This window comes from Tachyglossus aculeatus, chromosome X1 (assembly GCF_015852505.1).
Source record: "Tachyglossus aculeatus isolate mTacAcu1 chromosome X1, mTacAcu1.pri, whole genome shotgun sequence".
NCBI classification, from domain to species: domain Eukaryota; kingdom Metazoa; phylum Chordata; class Mammalia; order Monotremata; family Tachyglossidae; genus Tachyglossus; species Tachyglossus aculeatus.
The window spans coordinates 37,897,967-37,912,183 of record NC_052101.1 but is presented as its reverse complement, the minus strand read 5'-3'; the positions used below and the strand labels follow the sequence as shown (position 1 = coordinate 37,912,183).

General features: G+C 52.9%; 1 protein-coding gene across 3 annotated transcripts in view; it reads right to left on the bottom strand.

The window, feature by feature from the left end:
- The window catches only part of CAMK2A (calcium/calmodulin dependent protein kinase II alpha), a 77,377-nt gene extending 63,619 nt beyond the window's left edge, over positions 1 to 13,758 (bottom strand). For 2 of the 3 annotated variants that reach the window (XM_038740314.1, XM_038740316.1), the window contains exon 1: positions 13,510 to 13,756. In XM_038740314.1, the coding sequence (XP_038596242.1) occupies positions 13,510 to 13,571 (62 nt within the window). In that variant the 5' untranslated portion in view covers positions 13,572 to 13,756. Of the gene's footprint in view, positions 1 to 13,509 lie in introns of all 3 variants that reach the window. The other variant, XM_038740313.1, reaches the window with a different exon arrangement.
- Positions 13,759 to 14,217: the final 459 nt, after the last annotated feature.

Here is a 14,217-nt window from a genome sequence, read left to right as displayed (position 1 = left end):
TTCCCCAGGCTCTGTCAACGGGTTGCCTGGGTGGATGGAGTTGAGAAAGTTGTCTGACGGAGGCGGTGGGCTGCGTGGCAGAGCGTAAAAAGCAAAACTGTGTAAAGACAATGCTTCTCATGCAAGAATAATGGAGCCCTTGGAACCTTCTTCTCAGGTTCTCACTTTTTTTTTTCCTTCTTTGTTTAAAAAAAGGCGTGTTTACTGCCTTTTCTCCGAGCAACCGAGTCTGCGGCACGGAGGCCATGGAAAGCAGAACACTCAGCCCCCTCCTCCTCACTGGCAGAGGAGCAGATGGCCCGCGGGAGCCCAGGATCTAGCGAAGGAGCGGGGGTGGGGATTGGGCCCGCCTCACAAGGTGGCCAGAGAGAAAGGTCCTAGGGAGGAAAGGGCCAAAGACTCCGAATGAAGACTGGGGGAGTCAAGAAATCAGAGGAGGGAGCACCGGAAACAGCATGCCTAGTGGAAAGTGCATTGGCTTGGGAGTCAGAGGACTTGGGTTCTAATCTCAGCTCTGCCACTTGTCTGCTGTGTGGCCTTGGGCAAGTCACTTAACGACTCTGTGCCTCTGCTGCCTCATCTTTAAAATGGGGGTTCAATACCTGTCATTCTTTCCCTTTAGATTGTGACTCCTTAATAATAATGGCATTCATTAAGCGCTTGCTATGTGCAAAGCACTGTTCTAAGCACAGGGGAGGTTACAAGGTGATCAGGTTGTCCCATGGGGGGCTCACAGTCTTAATCCCCTTTTACAGATGAGGTAACTGAGGCACAGAGAAGTTAAGTGACTTGCCCAAAGTCACACAGCTGACAATTGGCAGGGCTGGGATTTGAACCCATGACCTCTGACTCCAAAGCCCATGCTCTTTTCCACTGAGGCACGCTGCTTCTTCCACTGAGCCATGCTGCTTCTTGTGGGACAGGGACTGTGTCTGACCTAACAGATATCTACCCAGAGAAACAGTGTGGCTTGGTGGAAAGAGCCTGGGCTTAGGAGCCAGAGGTTGTGGGTTCTAATCCTGGCTCCACCACTTGTCAGCTGTGAGACTTTGGACAAGTCACTTCACTTCTCTGTGCTTCAGTTACCTCATCTGTAAAATGGGGATTAAGACTGTGAGCCCCATGTGGGACAACCTAATTGCCTTGTATCTACCCCAGCGCTTAACAAATACCAACATTATTATTATTATTATTACCCCGGGGCTGAGTACAGTGCTTGGCACATAGTGGAGGCTTAACAAATACCACAGTTATTATTATTAATTATTAGGGATGTGAGGACAACTGAGGGTAATTGTGGAAGTTAGAGGTCAGAGTCTAGTTAGCCTGGTCGGCCTAGTTGAGTTTGCGTGGGTGTTTTCCTGCATGTACACCTTTGGGGACGGTCTCACTGCCAAGAGACAATCTGGAAGATGATGTTGCTGGGATGAGCTCAGAGAAGTGGGGAAGCGATCATTAGGGAAAGCTGCATTGGCTTTGGGGTAATTGATCCATGCAGGGACTGGGCAAAAAGGGGAACGAATTGATCAATCAATGGTATTGATTGAGCGTTTACAGTGTGCAGAGCTTGGGAGAAAAGGAGAAAGGGGAGAGGTGGAGGATCTGGGGTAGGGGTGGAGAACCAGGGGACAGAGAGCCAGAGGGGCTGGCTGGAAGACAGAGAACGAAAGGGGAAGAGGGAGGTGAGGAACAAGGAATGAGAAAGTTCCTGTTGCAGTGTGGCACCTGCAGATTCTGTGGGACCTGAAGTCCCCCATGCCCTGGTTCCACTCCTTCCTCCATATCCACTGGGGATGAGGATGGTTTCCTTAGTTGCCCTAGAGAAGGCCAGGCCCAGACAGATGGCAGGTAATTAAGCTGAGAAGGTGGGAACCTGCTAATGGCCTGTGAAATGTGACAAACATCTGCACTTGTGCAGGAGCAATTCATCGGGAAACTTGCTCTCCAGTCTCTTGGAATGAGTTCCTCCTCCCCGCAACCCCGCCACCCCCCCACCTATCTGCTGTCTTAACCTTGCGTATCTCAGGCCCTGCACCTCCTCTGCAGACCCTCCAACCCTCCCACCCCATGTATGTATGCAGTGTGTACAAACCTGTCCCCTCCCGCCCCGACATATACCCTTGGTGAATGGCAGAAGGGCATCAGGAACTGTGTTATATATCTATAATTCTATTTATTTTGATGGTATTGACACCTGTCGATCTGTTTTGTTTTGCTGCCTGCCTCCCCCTTCTAGACTGTGAGCCCGTTGTTGGGTAGGGACTGTCTCTATTTGCTGCTGAATTGCACTTTCCAAGCGCTTAGTACAGTGCTCTGCACACAGTAAACGCTCAATAAATACGACTGAATGAACGAATGAATGAATGAAAGCCCAGTTCCAACGAGGTTTCAGCGGAGGCGGCCAAGCACCAGTGGCCTGGAGTACAAAAGACTTTGGACAGTAAAGATCCAGGGGTAGAATCAAGGCAGGGCTGGCTCCCTCTCTCCCGCCATCAGGGAAGGAATTGGAGTGGGTGAGGACTTCTCTGACAGCTTCTGTACCCAGTCAGTGTGCGTGGATAATTATCTAAGACTAGGTCGGCCTGCTCAGGACTCCTGGCAGGGGCCTGGTGCCAATGGCAGCACATGAAGGGAGCGGGTGGGTAGCCGACTGGGCCCAACCCCACCCACCTATCAAAGCCCACGGGCCAAGGACTTCCTCAAGCAGAGTCAGAGGTCATGGGTTCTAATCCCAGCTCCGCCACATGTCTGCTGTGTGACCGGGGGCAAGTCACTTCACTTTTCTGAGCCTCAGTTACCTCATCTGTAAAATGAGGATTAAGACTGTGAGCCCCACGTGGGACAACCTGATCACCTTGTATTCCTCCCAGCGCTTAAAACAGTGCTTTGCACATACTAAGCGCTTAACAAATGCCATCATTATTATTCTAATAATAAATAATTAATAATTGTGGCATTCATTAAGCACTTACTCTGTGCCAAGCACTGTTCTAAGCACTGGGGTAGGTACAAGATAATCGGATCAGACCCGAGCCCTGTCCCACATGGAGCTCACAGTTTTCCAACTGGGATGAGGGGACCCAGCTCATACCAGCTTGACTCAGCTTGCTCCTGGGTGGGTAGGGAGTCAATGGGCAGGCTTGGCACTCAGAAACTGGACACCGCTCTCTGTCTCCACTACAGTAAACTCCTCCAGGGCGGAGATCCTGTCTACTAAGTCTATTGTACTTTCTAAGCATTTAGTACCCTCCTCCGCACAGAGCAAGCGCTCTAATAAATGCTATTGATTGATTTTAGCACAGTGCTTGAAACATAGAAAATGCTTAATAAATGTCACGACTATTATTATTATTGATTGGGCAGAAAGAACCCGATGATGAAATTAGGGACAATCCCATATACACCCACCCCACCCACCCACCCCACACAGCATCTGGCAGCCTGCTCCAGCGCCCAACTCGCCCCCATCCTTCCTCCCATCGAGGGTCTCCCTGTGGTTCTCCCTGCAGGGAGAATACACTAGCCTGACAACACAATCTCTATTGAATTCATCCCCCAGGCGGTCTGAGACGCTTGCCCAGGGTCTAGTCTCCTTCCTGCTCCCTCTACAACGAAGTAGGGGTAGGGAGCTGCCGCACTCCCAGCCCACCCTACTTTCAAACCCCACCTTCCACTCACTGCACTTTCCCCCTGCCCTAGAACACCGGGTGGTGACCACCACTCTGAGATGGAAGGGGAATGACTGACATTTCCCTGGGAGATGAGGAGCAAGGGCTTGGAAAAGGGATGCAACGGCCAAGAAGGCTGGGGTAGGGGTGGCAGGATGGGAAGAGAGAGGCCAGGGAATGCGAGCAGCTGTCACACTAATGGAAATGACAGCATTGGAGGCCCCTCACCACAGTGCTATGGTGCAGATGATGTGGCCAGAGAGCCACAGAGGAGAGGGGCAGCCTGGGGCCTGGGAGATGAGAGGTGACGGGGAAAAGGAACATTCGTTCATTCATTCATTCATTCAATCGTATTTATTGAGCGCTTACTGTGTGCAGAGCACTGTACTAAGCGCTTGGGAAGTACAAGTTGGCAACATGATATTCCTCACCATCCTCCGCAGGTCAGGGAAAGGACACCTTAGCTGCCACCCACCAGACCACTCCTCCATCATCCCCTCACTGAGCTCCCGGGAACATGGGCCACACTGCCCAATTTCCACACTCTCCCCACTGGCCTGCCCCCAGCTTGGCCAAGACAGTGGGGTTTTCAGAGCAAACGTGGTCCATCCAGTGCTTAGAACAGTGCTTGGCACATAGTAAGTGCTTAACAAATGCCATCATTATTATTATCCATGCCCCAGAAGTGGAGGACCAGTCCGGGATCCTCCTTCACCTGAATAGTGGGGATGGAATTTTCTGAGCCCCCACTGGCATTCAATGCATTGTATATTTGAAACTTGGCTTTGAATTGTCTCCAAAGCCTCCTCTTGCTGATCTTTCAGGCTATAACCTTTGGCCCCCCCCAGGACCCCACTTCAGCCTCGGCCCTGAGGCTCCAGAATCAGCAGGAGAGGCCACTAGGATGAGGTAGGCTGTGACTGCAGAAGCCCCAGGCGTCCCAAATGCCAAAAACAACAGAAGCCTGGGGGTACACAGGAGGTGCTGGAGCAGAAGCCAGGAAGACGGAATATTCTGTTTTGTTGGGAAGAACATTGAACCAACAGAAGCTTCAACATATTCTAGATTTTGGCTGCTGTTGGTTTTCTTTGAACAGACTAAAAAAAAATTTGCAAAAGGGCAAAAAAATTGCAAGGTCTCAGGGAGACGCAGAAGGTAAAGTGGAGGGGTTACTAAGGTAAAAGTCATTTTAAGTACTGAGTGCAAGATCTCAGCTTGTTTCCTAATGAATGTTTATGCTTTTTCTCAATGGCCACAGTGTCCAGGGTTTCTGTGATAAGGGGACGTGTCCTTGGGGGAGAAAATAGCTCTCTGTCTCCAGGTCTGTGAGCCCCAAGTGTCATATAGATAGATCTAAACGATGCTAACAGATGCTGACAAATGTCCATTGAAAATGAAGGATGAGCCTCTCTCCTTCCAGCCCTATGTTCCTCCTGAGGTGCAGCACGCACATCACAAAGTGCACTCTCGGGTGTTTGACTGGCTTACAGCCAAAGCAGAGTGCCGACACTGAGCCAAGGAGCCACGGCCCGGGCCAGGAGTTGCCCTGAAGCCACACTGATCTGTGCCGTCTGCATTAGCCCGTTGTCTTTTGGGGTTCCTGCCGGCCCTGATCACCTCACCCAACACCCTCTATGGTTTGGGCCAGACCCCTTCACCACTAACAGCCCCAAAGGATAGAATTTGGACCATCTCCTCCATCTTCTCCAAGAGACCTTCCTGGACTAAGCCCTCTTTTCCCTTTCTTCAATTCCCTTCTGCATCACCCTGACTTGCTCTCTTTATTCATGTCCCCTTCCAGCCCCAAAGCACTTACATACATATCTGTAATTTATTGATCTATATTAATGTCTGTCTTCTCCTCTAGGCTGTAAGCTCCTTGTGGACAGGGAATATTCATCCATTCATTTATTCAATCATATTTATGGAGCACTTACTGCGTGCAGAGCACCGTACTAAGCACTTGGGAAGTACAAGTCGGCAACAAATATGTCTCTTATATTGTTATAGCGTACTCTCCCAAGTGCTTAGTACAGAGTTCTGCACCCGGTAAGCGCACAAGAAGTGCAATTGACTGAACGGCTAGAACCTAGGTATCCCAGAGCCATGCTCTTTCCTCTGGACCAAGAGGCAGAGCCCAGATCCAAACTCAGCCCCATCTGGAAGGGTATTCTTTACCCCATCTGACAGGAAAGGAATCTGACACCCAGAGGAAGGAAGTCAGTTAGCCAGAGATAAGTCTCTGGCTAAATGGGGGTCTCGGGACCCCCAAAATACACAGATCTTTCACCAGAGAATGAGAACGAGTGAAAGAGACGATATTCAGAGAATCAAGGCTTGGGGAGTGTGTGTTGTGTCTGGGTTGGGTGTGTGAGTGCGATGAAGCCATTTTTCTCTGCGCACCACGCACATAGGAAATGACGTTTGCTACCCCCTGAAATGTACTTACTGCGGCAAATACTGCACTCACCATTTTACAGGGAGTCAACTATATACAGGATCTCTACTCCCTGACCCTAAGCATCCACCTGGATTGCATTCCATATCACTCAGCTGAATTCATTCATTCAGTCGTATTTATTGAGCGCTTACTGTGTGCAGAGCATTGCACTAAGTGCTTGGGAAGTACAAATCAGCAACATATAGAGACAGTCCCTACCCAACAGTGAGCTCACAGTCTAGAAGGGGGAGACAGACAACAAAACAAAACAAGTAGATAGGTGTCCATACCATCAGAATAAATAGAAATGTAGCTATATATTCATCATTAGTAAAATAAATATAGTAAATATGTACAAATAAAATAGAGTAATAAATATGTACAAATATATACAAGTGCTGTGGGGAGGGGAAGGAGGTGGTGGGGGCGATGGGGAGGGGAGGAGGAGAAGGAGGGAAAGGGGGGGCTCAGTCTGGGAAGGCCTCCTGGAGGAGATGAGCTCTCAGCAGGGCTTTGAAGGGAGGAAGAGAGCTAGTTTGGCGGGTGTGTGGAGGGAGGGCATTCCAGGCCAGAGGAAGGACATGGGCCAGGGGTCGATAAAAGGACAGATGAGAACGAAGCACAGTGAGGAGGTTAGCGGCGGCAGAAGAGCGGAGTGTACGGTCTGGGCTGTAGAAGGAGAGGAGGGAGGTGAGGTAGGAGGGGGCGAAGTGATGGCACTACCATCCTTCCCGTCTCACAAGCCTGCAACCTTTGTGTCATCCTTGACTCCGCTCTCTCATTCACCCCACACATCCAATCCGTCACCAAAACCTGCCGGTCTCACCTCCACAACATGCCAAGATCCGCCCTTTCCTTTCCTTCCAAACCGCTACCTTGCTGGTTCAATCTCTCATCTTATCCCAACTGGATTACCGCATCAGCCTCCTCTCTGATCTCCCATCCTCCTGTCTCTCCCCACTTCAGTCTATACTTCACTCTGCTGCCCAGATTATCTCTGTACAGAAACGCCCTGGGCATGTCACTCCCCTCCTCAAAAATCTCCAGTGGTTGCTGTCAACCTTTGAATCAAGCAAAAACTCCTCACTCTCGGCTTCAAGGCTCTCCATCACCTAGCCCCCTCCTATGCAGGACAGGCTGTATCTACCAACAGTGATGAGGGGGGCTCTTTAATGGGTGTGCGAGGGGAGGGGTGCCACTCTGTGGCTGTGCGTACAGAGTTCGGCGAGTGGTGTTTCTTGCTTTGTAGCAAGGAGGGTTAGGGGTGGGGATGACTCCCAGTATTACAAGTGTGCTAGAAGTGTTAGGGCTGTTTGTCTCTGGTGCAGGTTGTCAGTGGTCCCACACTGCACATACCCTTCTCAGATGCCCCATGAGGTACAACTAGAGTGTGTTGTCAGAGGCACCTAGCATGTGCTTCTAGCAGGGGGAGCGGTCTGGGTGTCCCAGATTGCAGAGGGGGTTGGCAGTGGTGCCAGTGTGTGTGTGTGTGTGTGTGTGTGTGTTTGTGTGTGTGTGTGTGTTTTGCGGGGGATCTGCAGAGTGTCAGTGTGTTTCAGTCTGTGTGTGGGTGGCTGAGTGGGTCCTGGGCCTTTGTGCACATACCAGAGCATGTGCACAGCTTGAGAGGAAACATGTCTTTTCCTTTGGAACGATTTCCCTCTGCCTTTCCCACCACCCCTCAACCTCCCCAGCTCCTCACCACCACATGGGCATCGAGTAGGGGCCATGACAGGCCAGAGTCCCAGGCTGCCAAATGGTCTAGGGATAAGCCGCATTCAACAAACGCCCAAACCGGTTCAAGCCCACAGGATGCCCACCTCCAGAGTGAGTGGAGAACTTGCTTCTGAAGCCTGTGAGCCCCACGAGGGATGGGGACTGTGTCTTGTATATACCCTAGTGCTTAGTAGAGTGCCTGGCACATAGTAAGCACTTAACAAATACCATAAAAAAAAGTCACTTAAGTCCCCCTGGGCTGGACAGGAGGAGGAGGAAGAGACAAAGTCTTAATCCATTTTGCTGCCCTGCAAACTTTAGGCCCATTGCTAAAGAAAAATGTCCAAGCTCATAACCGGTGGAAACCAGGATTGGTTTTCTGTCAGCAGGCAAAACGAACCCCAGGTCCGCCCTTGCCCCAGGCCCTTCTCCTTTCCATCCTAGCTCTTGACCAGTGGAAACCAGGATTGGTTTCCTTTTAGGAAGTAGAAAATCCCTAGTTCTGTCCAAGTCCCTGCGAAGTAGCGTTGAATTAGCCCAAGCTGTGTACTCTGCCAAGATACCCACAGCCTTAACTGATTGCATCTTTGGGGTCTCTCCATTCTTCACTTGTGCAGCCTCCCCAAGAGCCCATTAGAAAGAGAGTTAATGTGACCCGGTCTTTTATGGCTCCGAACCTGGGGAATGGGAACAGAAATCCGTATATAGCCCTCTCATCCCCTATCCTCCCACTCTGCCCATACCCAAGTCAATTTTCTCCTCCAGGGTCCGGAGCTCAAACCACATGAAACCCAGGAAGGAGACTGGCTTAGAGTCCAATGGGCAAGGGGCACTGGACAGTTCTCCTATCCTCAGTCCATTTGTCTTCTCTTGGCAGCCGGAAGATCATAATTCTATCCAAGGTTTGTACCGCATGTGGTTCTGAAGTGCTAATGTCCCATTTTCACAGGGACTATCCTCCCATTTTGATGGGGAAATTGAGGCAGAGAGAGTCAAGGTCCCTAGCAGGTCGGAGACACAGCTGACCTTGCAATCCAGGTCTTCTAATTCCCAGATCAGTAGGCTCTTCTCTCAATCCTCCTCCCACCCACTGACCTGAGCTTGAAAGTTAGAAACTGAGTGTCCCCGGGCGGGGGAGGAGCATCCTGGATGCCAATATGTTGAGGCTGGGGGAGGAGAGCTGGCACCAAGCCTCACAGTGGAAAGACACCCCCTCCCCTCCGCCTCTCGCCATAAGGAAATCCACGTTTTCTGCTTCTCTTTCCCACCTTCCCAGCCAACGGCAGCCCCTGCAGATGCTCCCTCCCCTTCCCACCTCCGCCCCGTCGGTTTAAGAATCTCTTGTTTCTAGAGAGAAAAGTGTGGGTTGTATTTTTTTTTCTCTCTTAAATAAAATCCACTTCTGAAGATCTTTTGGAGAAGCGCTGATGATTATACAGTACTGCATGATAATTTCCTCCGTCCCTCCCTTAACCTGCCGTGGGGGTGGATTCGAGAGCCCCAGAGAATCTCAGAGCCAGAAGGAGGCGTTCCTGTCATCCATCTCACTCTAATTTTCCAGCTTCCCAGCATCCCTCCTACTGCGGTCCTTTCCCTGCCCCCCCCCCCCCAACTTCCCCACCCTGTCCTGACTGCGCCTCCTTCCCCTCTGCTCTTCCCCAGCCCCTTCCCGGCTCCACCAGTCAACCTAGCCATGCCCTTGAAGTCTCTGCAGGATGGCAGGTTTGCATGCCAGCGGTGCAGGATGGACAGTCCCCTAAGAACTTGAGCAGGAGAAGTGGAAGGGAGAAGTGATCACCAAAGTAGCTTGGGCTGCTGTTGCTTCTCCAGTCTGGAGAGCAGAAGCTGCCCACTGGCAGGCCCCAAGATTGGGAAAGATTAGCTCTCCCTCCTACCACTCTCAAGAAGTCCAGGTTCCCTGGGGAAGCCTCACTTACCCACTGGACTGGGAGTGGGTGGTATTACTGGCCTCTGACCTCGCTCTAGGTTTTCCCATCCCCTACCACTGGCACTGCTCTAGTCTGACTTTACCTAGGTCTATTGGCGGGGGAATGGCTCTTTCCTAGGGACCTCGAGCCCATTAGATCCTAAGTTCCATGAGGGCAGAAACTGTGTCTTACTTCTGCTGTAGGTTTCCAACAGGCTTCTACCACGCTCTGCCCACAGCTCACGCTCAATAATGAAACCAGAGATGGAGGGAGGCGGTGGCAAGAGAGCTGAGGGGGATCACTAGGTTGGCAGCATCTGTTATTATCCTGGACAGTGCAGTTTTGAGCTGGACTGTCCTGTCTCCATGTCTGATATGACCCCAGGCAGGTTTATGCCATTATTTTAGTTGAGGAGTGAGCCACTCTCAGCTATCAAGTTCCATATCTCAGGCACTGTGTGGGACTACACAGTCGTGGTATTCTAGAGCATTGGAAGTGGTGGGGAGGGTGTTCAGGACAACCAAGAGAAACGCTCTAGGTTCAGTCCGGATCAAGCCGACTTTCGCAAAATGGCTACCATGTGACATCATCTCATCACCCTGATCCCTGGCGCAGTATATGCGACCTCGCCTGGGCCTACGGCTCTGGTTTTTTGGAGTGTCATCGTTGGCCACCTAGGGAATCACTAGTGTTCAAGTGGAGGAAAGAAAGAGAGGGAGTGACCAGCCTTTCCTCAGTTTCCCCCCAGATCATTCCTCCATTCTGCGTGGAAATCCTGGACAAGTCCACCTGGCTTTTTCTCTGTCCCCAGGCTGCCCCACCTGCATCTCCTGATTGGTCCATTGTGATTAACAGGAGGCATCCTCTGCTCCTCCCCGCCTCCAGCTCCTGCAGCACCCTCTGCCATTCTGAGGGGCCAAACCACAACAGTTTGGCCAGCCCGGCGTGGGCGCTCTTTCTCATTGAGGCTGTTACCTCCTGTCTGTCAGCTGTGCCTGGAGGCTGTACTGCAGCACCCCTTCCAGGACAGGAGCCCCCGCCAAACCCAGCCAGGGGCAGGGGCTGAACTTCCTCATCCTCTGGAGCCCAAGTGGTTTGGCACCAGGGCCGGCCTTGATGGTTGTGTCTCTCCTTGCAGGACAATAGGTGGGATTCACTCAGACCCTGGCAAGGGGATCCCAGAGAGAAATGCCATCAGGGCCTCCTGAGCTGGACAAGCTAAGCGGGCTGGGCTTCACTGGGCCTCCCTGGGAGCGTGGAATCGATCACCTCTCTGAAATGCCTTCCGGAATTCCCAAGAAAACCCAGATTATTTCCTCCATGCGACACCTCCCCCACCCCCCTCCGTCACATTCACCCTTCCCCTAAAGCCCTCTGCCTCATGAGGTCTTGGACAAAGTCGGGGTGAGGGTTGACCAGCCGCAGGGAATCGGTCTCTTGGGAGATGTCAGGGATGCAGCTGGATGCAGCTGGATGCAAACAGAAAAATAACCTCTGGTGTTCTGCGCAGAAGGTTATGAAATTCCTCCTGTTTACCCAAGAGATTGGGGTGTCCCTTCGGGAGGAAACCCAGCGGGGAAGTCAGTGTCCTGGCCAGCAACTCAGACCGCTCACTGCCAGCCTTGCCCCAGCTTGAGTTGTCGCCTGTCATCCTGGCCTCCTCCCTATCCTCACAACCTGCTTTGAAGCCCCGTCCAGCTCTTCCCATCCCCAAACCCATCCTCTCTGCATTCCCAGCTCCCCAGCCATCCCCTTCACCCAGTCGCTCCCACACATCAGGCTCCCGCCCCCGGACGCCAGCGACCAGAAAAAAAGAAGTCTCTAGAAGCCTCCCAGAACACCCCCACAGACGCCCAGGATTAAATAATATCCATCTCCTCTTGGGGCCAAACACTTTTACTTTCACTTAGAGTGACTGAGTCACATCTCCGTTTTCATTTCACTATTTATTCATGACGCAGCCATCAAACTCAGGGAAATTAAATATGGAGTGCACCCCAAAAGGCATTTGCTTATTAATAGCTGTATTATTTCATCTGTTTATTAATAGACAGTAAAGGATCGACTTTCCTCCTACCAGCTTCCCCTTCCTCCAAGCTGAAGACTTTGAGGAAAGACTTTGAGGCTACCTACGGTCAAGTCGGAGACCAGAGCAGGCTTGTCGTTCCTGGGGACTGTGGGGCTGCCCTCGCTGTGAGCAGGGAATGTGTCTGTTTATTGTTGTATTGCACTCTCCCAAGCGCTTAGTACAGTGCTCTGCGCACGGATAGCGCTCAATAAATACGATTGAGTGAATGAATGAATGAATGAAAGCCAAGCAAGATGCAGAGAGGGACTTCCTCCCCCCCCCAACAAGCGAAACACGAGCGGGCACAGGATCTGCAGGCATAACCAGACTCACCACACAAACACACACACACACACACACACACACACAAGCACATGCATGCAGACGCTTCCCCTCTCATAGACTTGCACACTCACCCTGCGATCTGTGCACTACCCCCCCACCCCGGCACTTTTTCCACCTTCTCTCCTTCACTCACATCCTGCACTTCCCCACACTTGCCTTCACACACATATCAAGCCCGCACAAGGCTCGCTCCTACATTTCATACTGGACCTTCACTTCCACATATAGCCAGGCAGAGCCCACCTTTCCACATACGTACACTCAGCCCCGACGGAGCCCATATTCACACATACAGATAAAGCCCACTCATTCATCCACAAATGCTCCTCACATCTGAAGGTCCAAAACCAGCACACACAAGAGAGGTTACATACAAAGACACATGTACTCATTTGGACACACCAAGTCCATGCTCACTCCCCTCTCTCTCTTTCTCTCTTTCTCTCGCTCTCTCCCCCATCCAGTTCTCTCAGCTGGAAGGGGTTTCTGGCCACCGGGTGCCCCTCGGCCCCTAGCCCCAGAATCAGCACCCAAACGTGTACAAAGCAAGGCTTCCTTTCCCCGGGACCCTGTCCGGGGAGCCGAGCCCCGAGATGACCAAGCGTCCTCGCTCCCCAGCACCTCTGCAGCCGACCCGCTCTCCCCAGGTCCTGTGAGGGCCAATCCACCTGGGCTACTTCCTCCGGAGAGTTTGGGGTTGGTGGAGGGGGGACCCCAGATTGTCCGGGCCCTCGGGGCAGACGCCACCAAGGACTGCCACGTGTCCTCCCCCTGTTCCCTCCCAGAGCCGCGAAATCCCAAGGGCCGGCACAACTTCCTACAGTTCCCGCGGGTTCCTTGGCCATTTCCCCAGCCCCTTCCCTGCCCCAGAAATGCCCTCGTCTCAATCCTGCCCCGTCCCTGACCCCAGCCCCAGTCCGGGACAGCCCCAGTCGGAGGTGATCCCGAGGAGACCACTGTGGCTGGACTTTTGGGGTGCTTTCCAACCCGCTCCGGGCGTACCTTCCCGTTACCAAGGAGACGCCCCGGCCTCTCTCTCTGGAAACTCTGCCCGGGGGGACTGGAGGGAGTGGATTGGGGATGGAAGGACGGGGGAAACGGGGGGAAGAGTCCTAGCTTGAAACTTGGTCCCTCGCTCTCCGCCGCCTCTGCCCTCATCTCCTCCTCCAGTACATCCCATCCTGGGCTCCTCGCCGCCCTCCCTGGCAGCCCGAGGCTCCCTTCGCCGCCCAGCTGGGTACCTCTGCACCACCAGCCGCCCAGCTGGGCATCCTCCCGCCCCCCGCCGCGCCCGGGCACTTTTCTCCCCAGACCCTCTGCGCTGCCCCCGGCCCGTCCACTCACTTGCCCAGTTCTTCGAAGAGCTGGTACTCCTCCGTGAAGCGGGTACAGGTGATCGTGGCCATCCTGGGCAGCGGCGGGGGGCGTCCCTATGGGGCAAGCAGCTCGGAGTGGGCTCGGGGTCGGCTGGCGCTCTCTGCTCTGCCGTCCCTTCGGGCACCCGGGGGCCGTTCTTCTCGGAGAGGTAAATGAGGGGATCGGTTTGATTGGCAAGCTTGGAGATAATGATGAGGGCAATTTGTCTCCTCAGCCTCGCAAGCCTTCGTCAGCATCCAGGTCTCCATGGCAACCACCTCTGAAACGCCCTGTTTCCGTTGCCCCGGCAACTGCTACCCAAACACCTGCCTTCTGCTGCAACCTGCTCTCTGCCGCCCTGATTCTGCCGCTCGAGATACTGCAGCAGGACCACTCTGCCCGAACAAACGCTCGAGGGGGAGGGGAACGATGGGGAAGTTGAGTCCTAAATAAGAAAGAAATGACACCCGCCCCTTCCCCACCCCGCCCCCGCCGGCCCCACTCAACGCACCCACCTCCTCTCGATCTGCAGCTATTAGAACGGACCGTGGGATTTTAAAGGGGGTGTGGAGGGGGCAGGGGAGAGGGAGAGACAATAGAAGTTACCATGGCAATGACAATTCCCCCATTCTGGGACGGTCCTTGGAAAAAGACAGGATGCCGTTACCCTGGCAACCGCAGCTCTTCCTCCAGAAA